General features: G+C 49.2%; 6 protein-coding genes across 6 annotated transcripts; 4 read left to right on the forward strand and 2 right to left on the reverse strand.

Annotated features, from left to right (window-relative positions):
- Positions 1 to 306: 306 nt before the first annotated feature.
- On the reverse strand, positions 307 to 1919 carry BKA55DRAFT_711838 (P-loop containing nucleoside triphosphate hydrolase protein; the record flags this gene model as incomplete). The annotated part of the gene is made up of 4 exons (XM_046200809.1): positions 1702 to 1919; positions 1496 to 1573; positions 1014 to 1438; positions 307 to 960 (listed from the first exon to the last, which is right to left on the reverse strand). Exons 1-4 carry the CDS (start codon positions 1733 to 1735, stop codon positions 307 to 309), a joined length of 1191 nt encoding a protein of 396 aa, XP_046055082.1. The 5' UTR covers positions 1736 to 1919.
- Positions 1920 to 3190: 1271 nt separating this feature from the next.
- On the forward strand, positions 3191 to 4749 carry BKA55DRAFT_500062 (uncharacterized protein; the record flags this gene model as incomplete). Its single annotated transcript, XM_046186713.1, has 2 exons — positions 3191 to 3510; positions 3570 to 4749. 2 exons carry the CDS (start codon positions 3191 to 3193, stop codon positions 4747 to 4749), a joined length of 1500 nt encoding a protein of 499 aa, XP_046055083.1.
- Positions 4750 to 6957: 2208 nt separating this feature from the next.
- On the forward strand, positions 6958 to 9239 carry BKA55DRAFT_499087 (uncharacterized protein; the record flags this gene model as incomplete). The annotated part of the gene is made up of 3 exons (XM_046186621.1): positions 6958 to 7883; positions 7937 to 8632; positions 8690 to 9239. 3 exons carry the CDS (start codon positions 6958 to 6960, stop codon positions 9237 to 9239), a joined length of 2172 nt encoding a protein of 723 aa, XP_046055084.1.
- Positions 9240 to 9781: 542 nt separating this feature from the next.
- BKA55DRAFT_589702 (uncharacterized protein) lies at positions 9782 to 10996 on the forward strand (the record flags this gene model as incomplete). The annotated part of the gene is made up of 2 exons (XM_046194982.1): positions 9782 to 10533; positions 10591 to 10996. 2 exons carry the CDS (start codon positions 9782 to 9784, stop codon positions 10994 to 10996), a joined length of 1158 nt encoding a protein of 385 aa, XP_046055085.1.
- Positions 10997 to 11542: 546 nt separating this feature from the next.
- On the reverse strand, positions 11543 to 13187 carry BKA55DRAFT_499137 (uncharacterized protein; the record flags this gene model as incomplete). The annotated part of the gene is made up of 3 exons (XM_046186627.1): positions 11543 to 11655; positions 11691 to 12771; positions 13065 to 13187. The coding sequence occupies 3 exons, from the start codon at positions 13185 to 13187 to the stop codon at positions 11543 to 11545; spliced, it is 1317 nt and encodes a 438-aa protein (XP_046055086.1).
- A 1039-nt stretch (positions 13188 to 14226) lies between these two features.
- BKA55DRAFT_501240 (Alpha/Beta hydrolase protein) lies at positions 14227 to 15672 on the forward strand (the record flags this gene model as incomplete). The annotated part of the gene is made up of 1 exon (XM_046186813.1): positions 14227 to 15672. The coding sequence occupies one exon, from the start codon at positions 14227 to 14229 to the stop codon at positions 15670 to 15672; it is 1446 nt and encodes a 481-aa protein (XP_046055087.1).
- Between the last annotated feature and the right edge of the window lie 92 nt (positions 15673 to 15764).

Below are 15764 nucleotides of genomic sequence, written 5' to 3' on the forward strand. Positions count from 1 at the left end.
GTATTAAGGGCGCAAAGGACTGCCCCCCGAAGCCTTTTGTCATGCGGCCAAGTCGAAGTTCTGACCTCCTCCCCGGCGGTCACCTTCCGGACCGGCGGCAGCTCGTGTGGGAAGGCCTGCCGCCCTTCCAGCGCGGTACTCTAGAAACGAGATCTATCAACAACTGCCACAAGAGATTTCTCCGTAAGCTCCTCCCAAAGATGTCAGGCTGCCCTGCGTCGTCTGCTCGTAAATGGCTGATGAGACAGCCTGGGAACGGATGTTGGAAGACCCGTGTTGCTTTTTTCACTTTTTTTTAGATTGAGCTTAGATGAGGTCGGCAACGTTCATGGGCATCTCCTCAATCTGGGTGCTGTAGAACTGCTCAATCTCACGCATCATTCGGACGTCCTCAGCGGTGACAAAGTTGATGGCGACACCCTTTCGGCCGAAACGACCACCACGACCAATTCGGTGAATGTAGTTCTCACGGTTGGCAGGGAGATCATAGTTGATGACCAGGGAAACCTGTTGAACGTCGATACCACGGGCCAAGAGATCAGTGGCGATCAGGACACGAGAAGAACCGGAACGGAACTCCTTCATGATCAGGTCACGCTGAGCCTGGTCCATGTCACCGTGCATGGCGGAAACGGTGAAATCACGAGCAGTGAGCTTGTCGGTGAGCCAGTCGACCTTTCTGCGGGTGTTGCAGAAGATAACAGCCTGGGTGATGGTGACGGTCTCGTACAAGTCGGAGAGGGTGTCCAACTTCCACTCCTCCTTCTCGACGGCAATATAGAACTGCTTGATACCCTCCAGGGTAAGCTCGTCCTTCTTAACCAAGATGCGGACAGGGTCACGCATGAACTTGGTGGTGACCTCAAGTACGTCCTGGGGCATGGTAGCAGAGAGGAGGACAACCTGGGTGGACTGGGGGAGAAGCTGGAAGATATCGTAGATCTGCTCTGTGAAACCACGCTGAAGGTGAGGTTAGCATTTTGATGTCAATGGTCACGAATGATTTTCCTTACAGAAAGCATCTCATCGGCCTCATCGAGAACGAACATCTTCATGCTGTCGGTCTTGAGGAAGCGGCGCTGGATCATGTCCTGAACACGGCCGGGAGTACCGACAACAACCTGAGGACCGTCCTGGAGGGCCTTCATGTCCTCACGGACACTGGTACCACCGATACAAGCGTGGCACTCAATTTGCATGAAATCTCCAATGGCAACAACGACCTTCTGAATTTGCTGAGCAAGCTCACGGGTAGGGGCAAGGATCAGAGCCTGGCACTGCTTGACGTTGGTGTCGATCTTCTGGAGAACAGAGATGGAGAAGGTAGCGGTCTTTCCAGTACCGGACTGGGCTTGAGCAATGACATCGTGACCCTTGATAACGGGCATGATAGCACGCTGCTGGATAGCAGAGGGACGCTCGAAACCGTAGGCGTAGACTGAGGATTATTGTGAGCGGCAAGAGACGGATTTGTTGAGGTGCGGGAGACACTTACCACCTCGGAGGAGCTCAGACTTGAGGTTCATGTCATCGAAGGAGTCGACGGTCTCATCGTAGTTGGACTCGATCTGTCCTGCAAGACATGTATGGTCAGCATGTCTGTTTGTTGGTAATACGAGTAGCTTGCTCTCATCGCATGAGCCGCTGAGGAACCATGCGCATCGCGAAGCCTATGACAGCGGGAAGGACGCGATAACTCACCCTCGGGGACATCCTCAAGACCCTTGTCAGCCATGTTTGCGGTTGAGGCTTTGGAAAATCTAGATCAAGCACAGCTCGATCTAGAGTTGATAAATCGCGGGGTGACGGAAGCGAAAAAAGAGGGCAGAACTTCTACTCGAGAAGACTGCGCCTTTGTGTCGTTTGGAAGAAAGGAAGCTGGTATCGACTAGGATCAAGAATCTCGTTAAAATGACGAGAATCGACGAGAACCTAGGATGGGGATGGTTATTTGTGTTGTTTCCTTTGGATGGAGTATGAAGGAGAAGAGGAAAAAAAGTCGAATGAGGGGCGGTCGTGGAGGCAGTATATTTTTTTCATTGCTGCCCACCCGCTTACCTCAAGTGAGGCACTGACCAATGATAGAAGACCTTGGCGGGGCATCGGGATTAGGGTACATTTGGTTTGGTGTCTCTGCCTTGCATTGGCAGGGCACTCACCAGTCACAGTCACCAGTCTAGGCTAAGGCCTTTACAGTACAGTACAGTATGGCGAGGAATTTTTTAAAAAAAAAAAAAATTAAAAAAAAATTCTACTTTGATTTTTCTAGTATCTTCAGAAGTTTTTTTTTCTTGCCTCACGGTCACCACCTATGATAACAAAGGCTGCAGCCATCCCACTCTGCCCCGCCCCTCGCTAGAACCTTGAAAGAAAAAAATATGCCCCTCCACCCACGGATATCCGTGCCTCGTCCGCCACCAACAACGCTGGTTTTTGGTGTTTCCAGTGACTGTTTGTAGCCTGTGTGTGGCATGTGTCATGTCATTGTTCTCCCAATTGAAGAAAGACGAACCTCAACTTCAATGACCCATATACACAAGATAACCACCTGGTGCCTTTACAAGGAAAGGAAAAGAGATGATTCTACAAAAATCACCCCCACTCCTGTTGTGAAAACATTTTTCATGAAATACTGTATTCATATCGAAAATACACTAAATAACAATCATATTTCAATACTGAAGAGAGTATTTTATCAACATTCAGGGATATAATCTTTCACTGTGTATTTCAAGGTTTCCCCCCGTTCTCTACGAGGGAATAACCCATGTTAGTTAAGCCGTCCGTTAATCAGTCAGCTTATTTAATAAAGTCAGTGGTTTCATTAGGTATACGATGAGCAATCGTCAAACAAAACCAGGCACCTAAAGTTAAGAGCAAGGAAAGTCTACGTAGCCTCACTTTGAAGCAAGAGTCAAGCTGCAGTGTAACTGTACTGTAGTCTCATCTTTCCCTGTGAGGCTGTTACCGAAAACCGTTCCTCAGCCGATTTTTTCTTCCGCCCACACTAAGGTAAAACTCACTGTATCTGATTTCAACCTGGAGGTACCTGATTTATCGTATCATACACTTCAGTCTTGTTTTGCTCATGAGTTTCAACTTTTAGCGGACTTCTCCGATTTTCTCTCTCTCAGTTATTTCCTCTTTCATATTTTCTATAGCAGGCAGCCGCGGACTCGACACCACTCAAATGCCTTCAGCCATCGTAAGCAATGGCACTGGCCACCATGATTCACTCTGTGATAGGACAAACGATATGTCTGAGTCAACTCTCCAAAGTGACTCAATTCCTCCTCATCCACTGGGGCTCAAACCACTAGGCAACCAGTATTTCTTTACGGGTCGCAATGCGAGGCGCTCAATTGGAAGTTGGAGACTTCTCCCAGACGAGGTTATCTCGCTTGTACTGGAGCAGTTTGATGCTGAGGCTCTCTTGAAGCTTGGCCACACATGCAAGTTCTTATACGCCTTCTGCCACTCAGATGAATTTTGGAAGCCTGTCTTTCTGCAGTAAGTCACTTGAGGCATAATGACATTCTGAGGTATCTGTTGAACTAAGTTCTGTGGAGGTCACCACCACAAGACAGCAAAGATATTCGATGGCAAGGATCGTGGAGATCAACTGTTTTAGGTTTCCCGGGTGACCAAGGGACCAAAATTGACTGCAGCAATGTCTTTTCAGATGTCCTTCACCGACCATTTGCCTGCAGTCATGTCATCCTTACCCGGTTCACCTCGCATATTCCCAAGGCAAACCAGATCCGTCGCTTCGAGAACCTGACTTACGATCAGTATGCTGAGAAATGGACTGAGCAGCCATTCGTGCTTACCAAATGCATTCAGGAATGGCCAGTATATGAGGAGTGGACTGTCGATAGCATGCTCCAGATGTTTTCTGAGGTCGAGTTTCGTGCTGAGGCTGTTGACTGGCCATTTGCAACCTATTACACATACATGAAGAACAACAGCGACGAAAGCCCTCTGTATCTCTTTGACCGCAAATTTGCAGAAAAAACGGGGATCAGTGTCGGTAAGAAGCCAGACGGCGCATACTGGAGACCAGACTGCTTTGGCCCTGATCTGTTCGAGGTTTTTGGAGACGAACGCCCTGCCCATCGATGGCTAATTGTCGGTCCTGAGCGAAGTGGCTCAACCTTCCACAAAGATCCTAACGCGACGAGTGCTTGGAACGCTGTAATTCAAGGATCGAAGTATTGGATAATGTTCCCACCAGCTACACAGGTGCCCGGAGTTTATGTTTCCGATGACAGCAGCGAAGTCACCAGTCCCCTCAGCATTGCTGAGTGGCTTCTCACTTTTCATGAAGAAGCACGGCAGCTTCCTGACTGCGTTGAGGGTATTTGCGAAGCGGGAGAGATTCTTCATGTTCCCAGCGGATGGTGGCATCTGGTGGTTAACCTCGAGAGCGGCATTGCACTTACGCAGAACTTCGTGCCACAGAGCTTAAACCTTGTATCGGAAGTTGTTTCTTTCTTGCGAGACAAGGCTGATCAGGTCAGTGGATTCGATGATACAGTCACGGACCCTTTTGGACTCTTCGTGGAGAGAATGAAGAGCAGCTATCCAGAGGTTCTGTACAAAGCCCTGGACCTGGCCGATAAGAAGAGCGGGAAAAAACGCAAATGGGATGCTGCTGTTGGTGGAACAGATGATGATGAACAACAGCAGCAAGGAGGTGGTGGTTTCAGCTTTGGTTTCGGGGGCGATGATGATGACGAAATACCCTAGAGAGGGCCCCTTTCTGTCCTTGCAATCCAAGTTGGTGACTTATGACTCCTTTTTTTTAGTAGCGAAATATGGAGGAAGTCAGCTGAATCAAGACCCTATATCGATATAGCATCAGGAGCTGTGATACGCTGGGCAGCATTCGAATAGCCACTAGAGTTGCCCAGTGTGATGCCCGATATAATTTGGCAATCAGTTGAAACAGTTGATAGATGGCGTGGTTGAACAAAAGTCAGAGAGCTTCCAGGAAAGCTTTGGATCTTTCTTAGCTATCCCGCCCTATAACATCTTGCCTTGGGGTTTACGGAATCGAAAAAATGAAATGGGCTTTGACGGTGAAAATAGAGCCTACCAACCTGGAGACCACTGGAACTAATGGTGTTCAAGACGACCATTTGAGAAGACGTTGGCTTAAGAAGAAGCATGGGTCTTTATCCAATCAGAACCTTCGATGACAACTCGTTCATGCTTTGGCTGCTTTGGCAGTTAAACGACGCTCTGTCCAATGACTAAATTTAGGCGTACTGCATGAACTTGGCGCCTAGGTAAGAAAAGAGGGAGGAAGAAGCATACGGCATAGTGAAGTGCGTACAGACAGAATGTGTCACCTATTAGATGCCACTACGACGACTAAGAGCGGAAATCCACACTTGTTGTTCTAATTGGACTCTGATCCAGCAGAATCACTCAATCAGGGGATTGTGATACTTACTTTTGGCTTTGAAAACACTCTGTAGTATCCGACGGCCTGTGTACTTGGGTTGAATAGGTAGTGACATAACCCTGTCAAGATGGTGGAAAGGAGAGGTTCTCTGTCCCTGAAATTTGTGTTCTACTATAGTAGTATCTACTACCCCCCCTTGTAATAAGGGCCTTGACTTTATCGTGTCTGTCTCGGCAGGAAATAAAAAAAGAGGCTTCATGAACTGAAATAGTGGCCAAGGTACATCTTTAACCACATGCGGTAAACATGGAATGAAGACAGTCACCGTCGAATACGTGATAGAGATGCAGGGCTGGGCTTACTTGGCTGAACTAGTGCCCAGTGCCATGCTTAGAAACAAGGCAAATAAAATACGTCAAAATTTATAGAAAGTAAACAAGAGGACAATAGTTATTGTATTATATTGGAACTTGGGTTATTGATTTCTTGAGATGACATCAAAACTTTCTTCAGCCTGTTTTTGACGTTCAATAACCCTCTCTCTTGCTCCATAGTCCATGGACATTTCTTTACCTTTAGTTTTATGCAAATAACCAGAGAGCAATAGCTTGATAACGAGGCAATACCATGCCTCAAGTTTGCCTCTTCGACATTATGTACTGCCAGTTATTATATCCGCATATATGTCTGCTAACAGAGCCGACCATCTTGCAATTCCGAAACACGATCTGAATCACTTCCCCCTAACTTATTAATTAACAAATAGCACTTGAGATGGAGATGGGGTGCACCTCCACTCCATAAGGTAGCTTTCCTCAACCTGCCACCCGGAACACCCCCTGCCTAGCCACTGTAATTGATTCACGAACCCTCTACAGCTTAGCACCTAGTCTCCCTGAAGGCTTCCCGGGGGCCGTGTACTCCCCACTCGGCTTCCCGTCCGCCCTCCACCTTCCTTTTACCTTAGTGATTGGACTAGTCTAAAGCTGTCCCTAACACTGCATCATCTCCCATCCTCTCCTCCTCCTTTTCACCGTTGTACCTAATTAATCTTTTGCTTGAATGCGCTTGCGCTTCTCTTTGTTTTCGCCTTCACTGTGAATTTCACTTTCCCTTTTGTTTCGTCTACTCTGCGTTCTGATTCTTGATTTTTCTTCTCCTTTCGCTTTTCTTGTCACATCTTTTAATCTGTACGTACTAAGTTCCATTTGCTGACCCCCCATCACCATCTGGCCTACAGCTGGACTCTTTGTCCAACTCTCCACCATCTGTCCGTTCTTCAGCTTCTCCGCCTCACCTCTTATATCACCTACACGTACCAAAGCTAACCGAAGATTATGTAGCCTCTCCATCTTCTTGTTCTTTTCGCAGAACACCACTTTACAAGCTCGAAACACGGTTCCAGATACCGTTGCGCTTCGCATCAGCTCCACACCAGCTTAGAGACCCCTGTTCCGTTATTGTGAGCCTCGACTTGCTCTGAGCAACCTGTCCATAGCTTCGACTCCTTTCGATTCGAACCGCATTGAATAAAACAAGTCGAAATCATGGTTTCCGACGAACACTTCGAGATGTGCTTGCCAATCCTGCAGGATGCAACACTGGAGGACGAGGATAAGACAGACAGACTCGAGGAGCTCTTCCGCAAAGAAACGAGCCTCACCGGCACTTCCCTCGACAACGCAATATTAGATGCTCTCTGGCGTTTTCGTGACGGCGGCGGCACATCAGCGTCACCCCCTCCCATAAGACAGACGATCTTACGACGTCCTTCACCCGCCTCCTGGCGCGGTTCGCCAACTCCCATGTCGGGCTCTCCAAGACTGGCCGTGAGCCCCCTTGCTCCCCCGGGCTTTGTTCCCTCCACCTTTGGTAGGACAATCTCCTCCACGGTCTCTCCCTTTTCTTCGCCTCGAGCATCGCCGCGTCTGGCTCTTGCGACACCCGTCATTCCTCATAGTCCAAACTTGAATGCATACGAATTTGCTAGCGATCCGACCCCGGCCACCGAGATTCTAGGTGAATACCAGACGGAAAATGTTGAGTGGCTCGTCAGTGATGATGCAATTAGCGTGACTTCATCTGTCGGTACTCCGAGTGCTCTCAACGCAGCAGCCCCTGAGTTTTCGTCCATGTCGGCACAGTCAGCTGATATGTCGCCATATGATATGTTGCGTTCCATCCTCGGGCAGACAAAATCGGATGACGAGATCGAAGCCGCTCTCGCGCAGAATGGCTATGATCTCAGTGCAACTATTGTCTCCTTTATGGAAAGCCAGGCGGGGGACAATCAGCCTGGCGGTGTTTCATTGGAAGAACCCAAAAACGTCTTGATTGGAAAGTCCGTCGATCGTCCTTCTACTCCCCTTGGTCAATCGAAGTCTGGTGTTATCTGCAAGTTCTACATGTCAACTGGCTCGTGCTTGCGCGCCGATTGCCGATTCAGCCATGATCTCAGCAACCACCTTTGCAAGTATGTTTTTCGTGCGAGTCCCTCCGTGTTGTAAGCTAACATTTCTCTTGCAGATACTGGGTCATGGGAAATTGCTTGGCAGGAGAGACATGTATTTTCTCGCATGATCCTACCAAACTTATGAATAAGCTCGCTCGCGATGGGGCCAGTACGCCACCCTCAAAGCACGGCGGTTTACAGTTAGGAGATCTTAGCTCGTTCCCTTCTCTGAGACCTGGAACCCCCGATCATCTAAGTGGTTTCGCCGGCAGCAACAATTTCCCCGCCGTGGGCATCACGCCACCACCAGGCTTGAAGCATTTCCAGGGAATTTCCAGTCCCCGTGCTCGATCTCGCCCTAGCAGTCGACATCAAACCAGAGAATCAGACATCTCCGCCCCTGCTCTTGATGATAACGATGCCTTCCCTTCACTGGGTTCTGCATCTATCAAGCAAGGCAAGAAGCATCACGGCAAGCGTGGTGGTCATGGACATACCCATAAGGAGAATAACGCGCCTAATTCTCTGGCTGATATCGTCAAGATGTCTCCCTCGCCCACCCCTGTCCTCCCCGAACTCAAAAGAGGGTTGGGGCGCAATGGAAGCTCGACAGTTGCACGAAATGGGGAGAACAGCGCTGCGGCTCAGGCCATCCCCAGTCCTAAACATATCCCATGGCTGGAGACTGGTGAGAGTGCTAACAAGGCATATTTGAAGGCTCGCCAAGAGGCTATTAAGCACGGCGGCCTTCGTAATAAATTTCTTCAAAGGTATGTGTTCTCGCAATAAGAAATGGGGGTTTCCCGTGTGCTGACTGGCTGTCATAGTGCTGCGCAAGCTTGGAATCGCAATGACGCTAGGGCGGCTAAAGCTCTCAGCTTGCGAGGACAGAGCGAGAACGATCTTATGCGCAAAGCTCATCGCGAGGCTGCGAAAGAATTATACGATGAACGTAACAAGGGCAACTCCAATGGCCAGGAATTGTATGTCGATCTTCACGGTCTTCACCCTGAAGAAGCTGTCGAGTACCTCGAAAAGGTTTTGATGGAAAACGGGAGGGAATCGCAACCCATTTATGCCATCACCGGCTCTGGACACCACAGTAAGAACGGCAAGGACAAGGTTGGCAGGGCGATCCGAAACTTTCTCAACGAGTGGAGGTATGCATACCGGGAGTTCTCTGTTCCTGGAGACCGCAACAATATGGGGGGTATCCTGGGAATTGATGCCCGTAGCTGGGACAAGTCTCTCGCTAAGGAGGGCGACTCAGATGATAAAGAAGAGGTGGACATTTTAAGCCAGGGCGTCGAGATTGGCGATGGCAAAGTCAGACTCCTGGTGCGTGATCCGCCCAAGGGGCCAAGCGGCCGTCGATGACGACGCGAGACATAAATAGAAGAAAGCAGTAAAACCAGACTCAGTTCTATAAGCAAATGTCTTGAAAATTGCATGTGATACCTGTCGATTTAGTTACTAGGACCTCAGATTGACTTTGACATCCTTTGATATGTACATCCCCATGTACTTGACGGAACAGGGTTAGCGCCATGCTTGGTGGGGCCGTTCCGCTTCAGATTCGCTTAGACTAGCAACGTCATGTAACTCTGGTACAGCCCCAATGAAACGACAACAGCTCCAGCTCTTCAACATCGCCATTAGATCTTCTTCGAGCGATATCGATTGCGACAATAACATTGTGGATTGGTGAATACGGAGCTCTGAACCGCTCTACCATCGAAAATTCAACCTGAGCCCAACTCCAAGGTCCTCAATCTCACACTATAACCTCATTTCCATCCGCGCGTTCCGAATCTCACCTATATCGAAACCCAATACACAGACATGGCCACATAGCCCCCGTCAAACCTCAACTCCAACTCCAACTCAATCAATCGAAATTCCAGATCGTTTTGCCAAAGATGCCTGCGGATTACAACTCAACCGCCCAGGCTCTCGCCCTGTCTCCAGACCGTGGCTCCTCTCCCTCGCCAAGCCGTCCTCCCTGGTCCACCACGTCCCCGAGCCGCCGTCTATCGAACCCGCTCATGAATCGTCGTCGCGCGAGTAGTAGTTATGCTGGCGGCGGTAAGACGAGCTTCGTGCGCCGCATCTGGGGTTCGGTCAATTTGCTTGGTGAGCAGGTTCTGAAGGTGTATCTGCGCCTGTCACCCTTTCAGCGGATTCTTGCCCTTGTAGGCGCTGTCGCAGCGGGTGTGCTTGGCATTTTGGCTATTATCTACTCGCATGTCTTCTTCAAATGGCTCGAGCCAAAGGCTGAGCAGTGGCGCGCTCTTCCGGGAGGTTGGATCCTAGCCTTTCTGCTTGTCTTCATCACCTCGTTCCCTCCTATCGTTGGATACTCGACCGCGAGCACAATTGCGGGTTTCGTGTATGGGTTTCCTTTAGGCTGGCCTATTGTTGCGTCCGGATGTACGGCTGGCGCTCTCTGTGCGTTCCTCGCGAGCAGGACTATTTTGAGCGGCTATGTTGATCGCATGGTTGGTCGGGATCATCGCTTTGTCGCTCTGGGTCAAGTGTTGCGCCAGGAGGGAATTTGGTATCTTACGGCTATCCGATTCTGTCCTCTGCCATTCAGTCTGAGCAATGGTTTCCTCGCCACTATTCCTAGCATTACACCTCTGGCGTTTACCATTTCTACGGCATTGTCAAGGTATGTTAACTGATGGTACTTGCCTAGTGCTGATCGCTGATGCTAATATGTTTTTAGCCCCAAACTGCTCGTCCACGTTTTCATCGGCAGCCGTCTTGCTCTGCTAGCCGAGAAGGGCGATAAGATGTCCGCCGGTAGCAAAGCCATCAACTACTTGAGCATGATTTTGGGCGCTGCCGTCGGTCTCATTGTCGGCCTTATCATTTACCGTCGTACTATGGCTCGGGCTGAAGAGCTCGCGCGACAAGAGGGTCTTGAACCTACAGGTCTATCAGCTGAGGAGGGCGAGGCTGGCTACGCAGACTCGGAGAACTCGATGCTCATGGATCCTGAAGACGCAGCCGTGCTAATGTCGGATGATGATATTTCACTGTGGGGCAGAGATGGTACAGAGGGCAGATATCATGATGAAGATGAAGAGGAAGAGGAAAACACGAATAAGAGGGAGAACCCAGAGGCATGAGGTGACATTTTAACGGAAAGCCTCGACGCAAGTTGGGAATAGTAATGACAAGATCAGTCGATACTAGGGACATTGGGACACGGCTCAGTTATATTGATTATACATTTTCAAATGGACTAGACGGCGTTTTGGACATCTTTACACTGGAGGATCCCTGGCCGCTGGTATTCGGTAGTCATCGGGTAATAGAGGACGATTATGCGTTTGAATAAACTTCTCTTTCAAGCCATCAGAGCCAATTTTGGATATGCAATCAATTGCAACTTGCGGCTGCTACTTCCGCTCAATCACAATGTGTTGAAATAGAATGTATAAAGACTTCAGTAATATTATCGCTTGCATCCCATAAAATCGAATTCGCCAACGCCGTCGCTTATGCATTCTCGTCACAACATGAAAACCGAAAAGTGAAAACACCACCATTATGAGAATTACTGATCCCCCCGGTATTGGTTCATAAATTGTATAGCTTGGTCCATTGGATATCCAATGAAAACAGGCCCTGTGAAGATCATTTGAGGTCCGTTGTTTGTCCCTTTGGTCATATCAGGGTTGATGAAGGCAGGTTGAGGAGGTGCCGTATGTTGATGTTGATGTGGAGGGGGTGGAGGTGGCCCGCCCTCCTTGTGAGGTGAAGATGAAACAGTGTGTTCTGGTACCTGAGAGGTGTCATGCTTGAATGGTGAGGGCATACCCATGGCAGCCAATTTTGTGTGATCAAATGGACATTTGCCTGGCGTCTTCTTTGTTGATTCTTGGGCACTGGCTGCAGCTTGAGCTGAAACCGGCATGCAGACAGGCGCTGGTGGTGGTGAAAGAGGTTGATCGTCGCCTTGGCCCGACAGGTCGTAGACTGGAATAGATATTCCCCAAGGCCGACTGGGCGATTCTCCTACGCGTACTTCCTTGAGGGGTCGATCGAAATGACTCTGCCGGTCTCCATCCTCTCGAGTCGGCACCTGCGTGTTATCCGGGTCCGAGTTTACACTAACAGCCTGTGCCCAGTTCTCAACTCTTTCATTAGAAGGCTGGGCCACATCATTTGGTCGATTCGGGTCCTGTTCAGCCTCGGGTAGCATGGGTTGGTGAAGCTGACCCAGCCCCTCTATCATGCTCACAATGTCGCCATATTTAGAATCTATCTTCTTGATTTGATCTTCATCACGTTGGTACCGGCGGAGGCAAACTTCATGGCTTCGGGGGAGTTCATGTTTGTGTGTCTCAACATAGTGGGCGATCTCCTCAGCGGAGTGTTTGTCCATGTAACGAATGGGACACTTGACGGCTGATGAGCCGTTTGTGTTTGTGCGGGCTTGCTGAGAAGTAGATTCTTCGTACATGGCTGCGCAGATGGGGTCCATCGAGTGATGCGGAGTTGTGTCCTGTGCATCTTCGTCGCGGGCCCCAGAGCCGCTAGCCGTGGCAGGCTTGGAGAACGGGCATTGAAGATGGCCCTTCTTTCCTTGGACCGTGAAGTCTTGTTCTAGCGCTGTCGACATGGAAGTGGCTACGTGGGAAGGTTGCGACTCGGTCTCTCTGCTAGAGACAGTGCCAGTGGTTTTACTCGCTTCGCCCAGCGAGGCAAGCTGGTTAGCTACTCGGCGTCCGTCACGGATGACGAGGGCAAGCTGGTGTTGGGAACCGGAGCTGTACGCGCGTGGAAGAGGAACAGGCAATGAATTATCAAGAGGTGTATACGGAGGTATCTGGAGCTTAGCCAGTGTATCAGCTATTTCTGGCGCGGCTGGAGCATATTTGTCAGCCAGATACTGGAACTGTTTTTGGTTTTGAGTCAGCGACGAGTCCATTGCAGACGATGGAGAGGAGGGATGTCGATAGGTCAGATATCAGAAAAATAGGTTATCAATCTCGGCAACAGGGTCATTCATCCTGATGCTCTTGATCTAGAGCTAATGATATTCATCATGCTGACTTGGGGGAAGAAGCCGACAGCTCCGGTATCGCCGAAACAATGCCAGGAGGTTGCGCAGCCAGGGTAGACAGGTAGTGGAAAAAGCCGGGTTCTAGGCTTGGAACTGCTGCATAGGGAAAATACATTTCTTCTTACCTGTTCATGAGCAAATCGAAGCTTGTGCTCCAAGACGGTCTTTCGATCTGTCAAGGTCTGGACTTCATCAGCAAGGGCGTTGAAAGCATCTGCCAACGTGTGTGCAAGATGAAGATATGCCATGCCCTTGGCTGTGAATGAATGCGATAGAGAAGGAGAGAGAAAAAGAAGAAAGTCGAAAATAAGAAGAGGAAATGAAATATTTATTAGATGGGGAAGAGGAAGAGATTTGCTAGATCCCGAAAGGAGTGCTGTTGCCAGAGCAAGGCGGGAGCAGAGTGGGGAGATAATGATACTGATTGGCCTGTTTGTATGCAACAGCGGGTACGTTAGCTTGGTACCTAAAAACTAGAGTCCCTCCAGCGGGTGACGGTGCTTTGAGGACAGGACGAATTCAGTAATCTAGAGCCGAGCCACTTCGGAGCGCAAAGTTGGTGATTCGCAAGAGGGCCGGGACGTGATGATGCGGCTCTATTGGCTCCACGTTAGAGGTTCTGGGGCTATGATCTGACGCACCATGTGCTGGCAATAGTTATATGTGCTTCCTTGTCTACCTGTCCGAAGCTCGGCCCCTCCAGAGCTAGTGGTCAGTTTATGGAGGTGAAGGACAGGCCGAGGCAACCTATGCTAATAAGCCAAAGCTACCCTGTAGATGTATCGCACGCCTTGATAGGTACCAAGTAAGGTGACAAGAATTGAGACCAGACTTGTTTCATTAAATACCTAATTACAGGTCAAACAGTTTGTCTGAGTGAATTTATCTCTGTCGGTCTTGACAATTTTGTGAGATAATGGTTGTGATATTCTTAAGGGTGATACACCAGGAATCTAGATATCCATGTATTTATTTTATTGCAAATACTTTACCCCACAGGAAAGTCGCCGTAGAGTGAGGCGTTGAGCCAAACCGACATACTCCTCAAAAATACATTAACCAGGTAAACTAAACTGAAAGTTTCCAGGAGGAGTAAAGCTGGATTAATGTAAGCCATTGTCATCTGTAGCAAGAATCTGAGTGACAAGATTGCCTATCAATTTACCTACCTAAGTAGGTAAGTAGGCAGGTAAGGTAGTTTGATATTCAACATCTCACCCACCGACCCCGCCATCACTAAAACACCATCACTACCTATCTACCCCTGCTATTGTAACACCAGTCACCATGTCTACTCCCGATAACTTGTCCATCCCCCAAGCCGAACTGGTCAGCAGAAAGTCTCACGTGCTGCCCGGACAATTATATGTCACGGAACTCTTCTTCAAAGTCCCTCTCGACTACACGGACATCCAGGGCCCTTCCATCACACTATTTGCACGTGTTGTTAAGAAACACGATGTTCCCATATTTCCACTTGATGAAGAAGAGTCAGAGAACAGTCCAAGAGACGAATTTGGAGAGGCCCCCAAACCATATCTGGTTTACCTCGAGGGAGGACCGGGCTTTGGCAACCGTGAACCGCAGGATCATCCCCTCACCCGCCACGCTCTTGCAAAGGGATATCAGCTTCTCTTACTCGACCATCGCGGTGTTGGTCTAAGTACACCAGTTGGTGCTGATATGCTAAGTCTGGTATCTGAAGACGTTGAAGGGCGCGCTCGATACCTTGGCCTCATGCGCCAGGACAACACAGTCCGCGACTGCGAAGCTGTAAGGAAGTATCTTACCGCCTCATGGCCCGCTGCCAAACAACCATGGTCCATCTTCGGCCAGTCGTATGGAGGTTTCATAGCACTATCGTACCTATCCATGCATCCAGAAGGTCTTCGGGAAGTCTTTCTTACGGGCGGTCTGGCCCCTGTGGGTAAGAAGCCTGACCAAGTATATGAAGCAACATTCCGACGGGTCATAGAACGCAACGAGCAGTACTATGAAAAATTCCCAGAGGATGTCGAAAGCGTCCTCCAAGTTGCTAAATTCATCGAGCGCAAAGGTGGCAGTATTCCATTGCCATCTGGAGGTGTCCTCACTGTTCCCCGTCTCTTGACCATAGGCATTTCCTTCGGAAGCCATGGAGGCTTCGACCAGGTTCACTCTACGATCCTGACATTGAAAACCTCTCTTGACCAGTTCGGGTTCCTCAACAGAGCATCCCTAGTACCGCTTGAAGGCTGGAATCCATTTGATACCAACATCATATATGCCATCCTTCACGAGGCCATATATTGCGACGGCCCTGGTTTAGCCTCCGCCTGGTCAGCGAATCGCATTGGCAAAGAACTCAAGCCCTTCTCCTGGCTGAATGATAACTACTCTACGGAATCTACTAGCAGCTGCCTCTACTTCTCTGGAGAAATGATATTCCCATTTCACTTCGAAACTTACCCAGAGCTCCAGATGCTTCGCCAGGAGGCCGAGTCATTGGCCAGGCGTGATAACTGGCCCGCTCTTTACGATCAGGAGAAGCTTCATAAGAATAAGGTTCCCGTGTATGCTGCTTCTTTCGTTGAGGATATGTATGTCGACTATAACTTTGCCAGAGACACAGCCAAGCTTGTCAAGGGTACAAAGACTTTCGAGACGAATGTCATGTACCACTCGGCATTAAGAGCGAAATCGGACGAGGTTCTGCAGCAACTATTTAGCCTGAGAGACGATGTTATTGACTAGATCTGGGTGTCCTGCAAAACTGGCATACCTGCAGAAGTTAAACATATCAAGAAGAATAACTTGACTCACACATGAGATAGTAAAGATGAGAT

The sequence above is a fragment of the Fusarium redolens genome (assembly GCF_020744475.1).
Source record: "Fusarium redolens strain MPI-CAGE-AT-0023 chromosome Unknown BKA55scaffold_2, whole genome shotgun sequence".
In the NCBI taxonomy this organism is placed as follows: domain Eukaryota; kingdom Fungi; phylum Ascomycota; class Sordariomycetes; order Hypocreales; family Nectriaceae; genus Fusarium; species Fusarium redolens.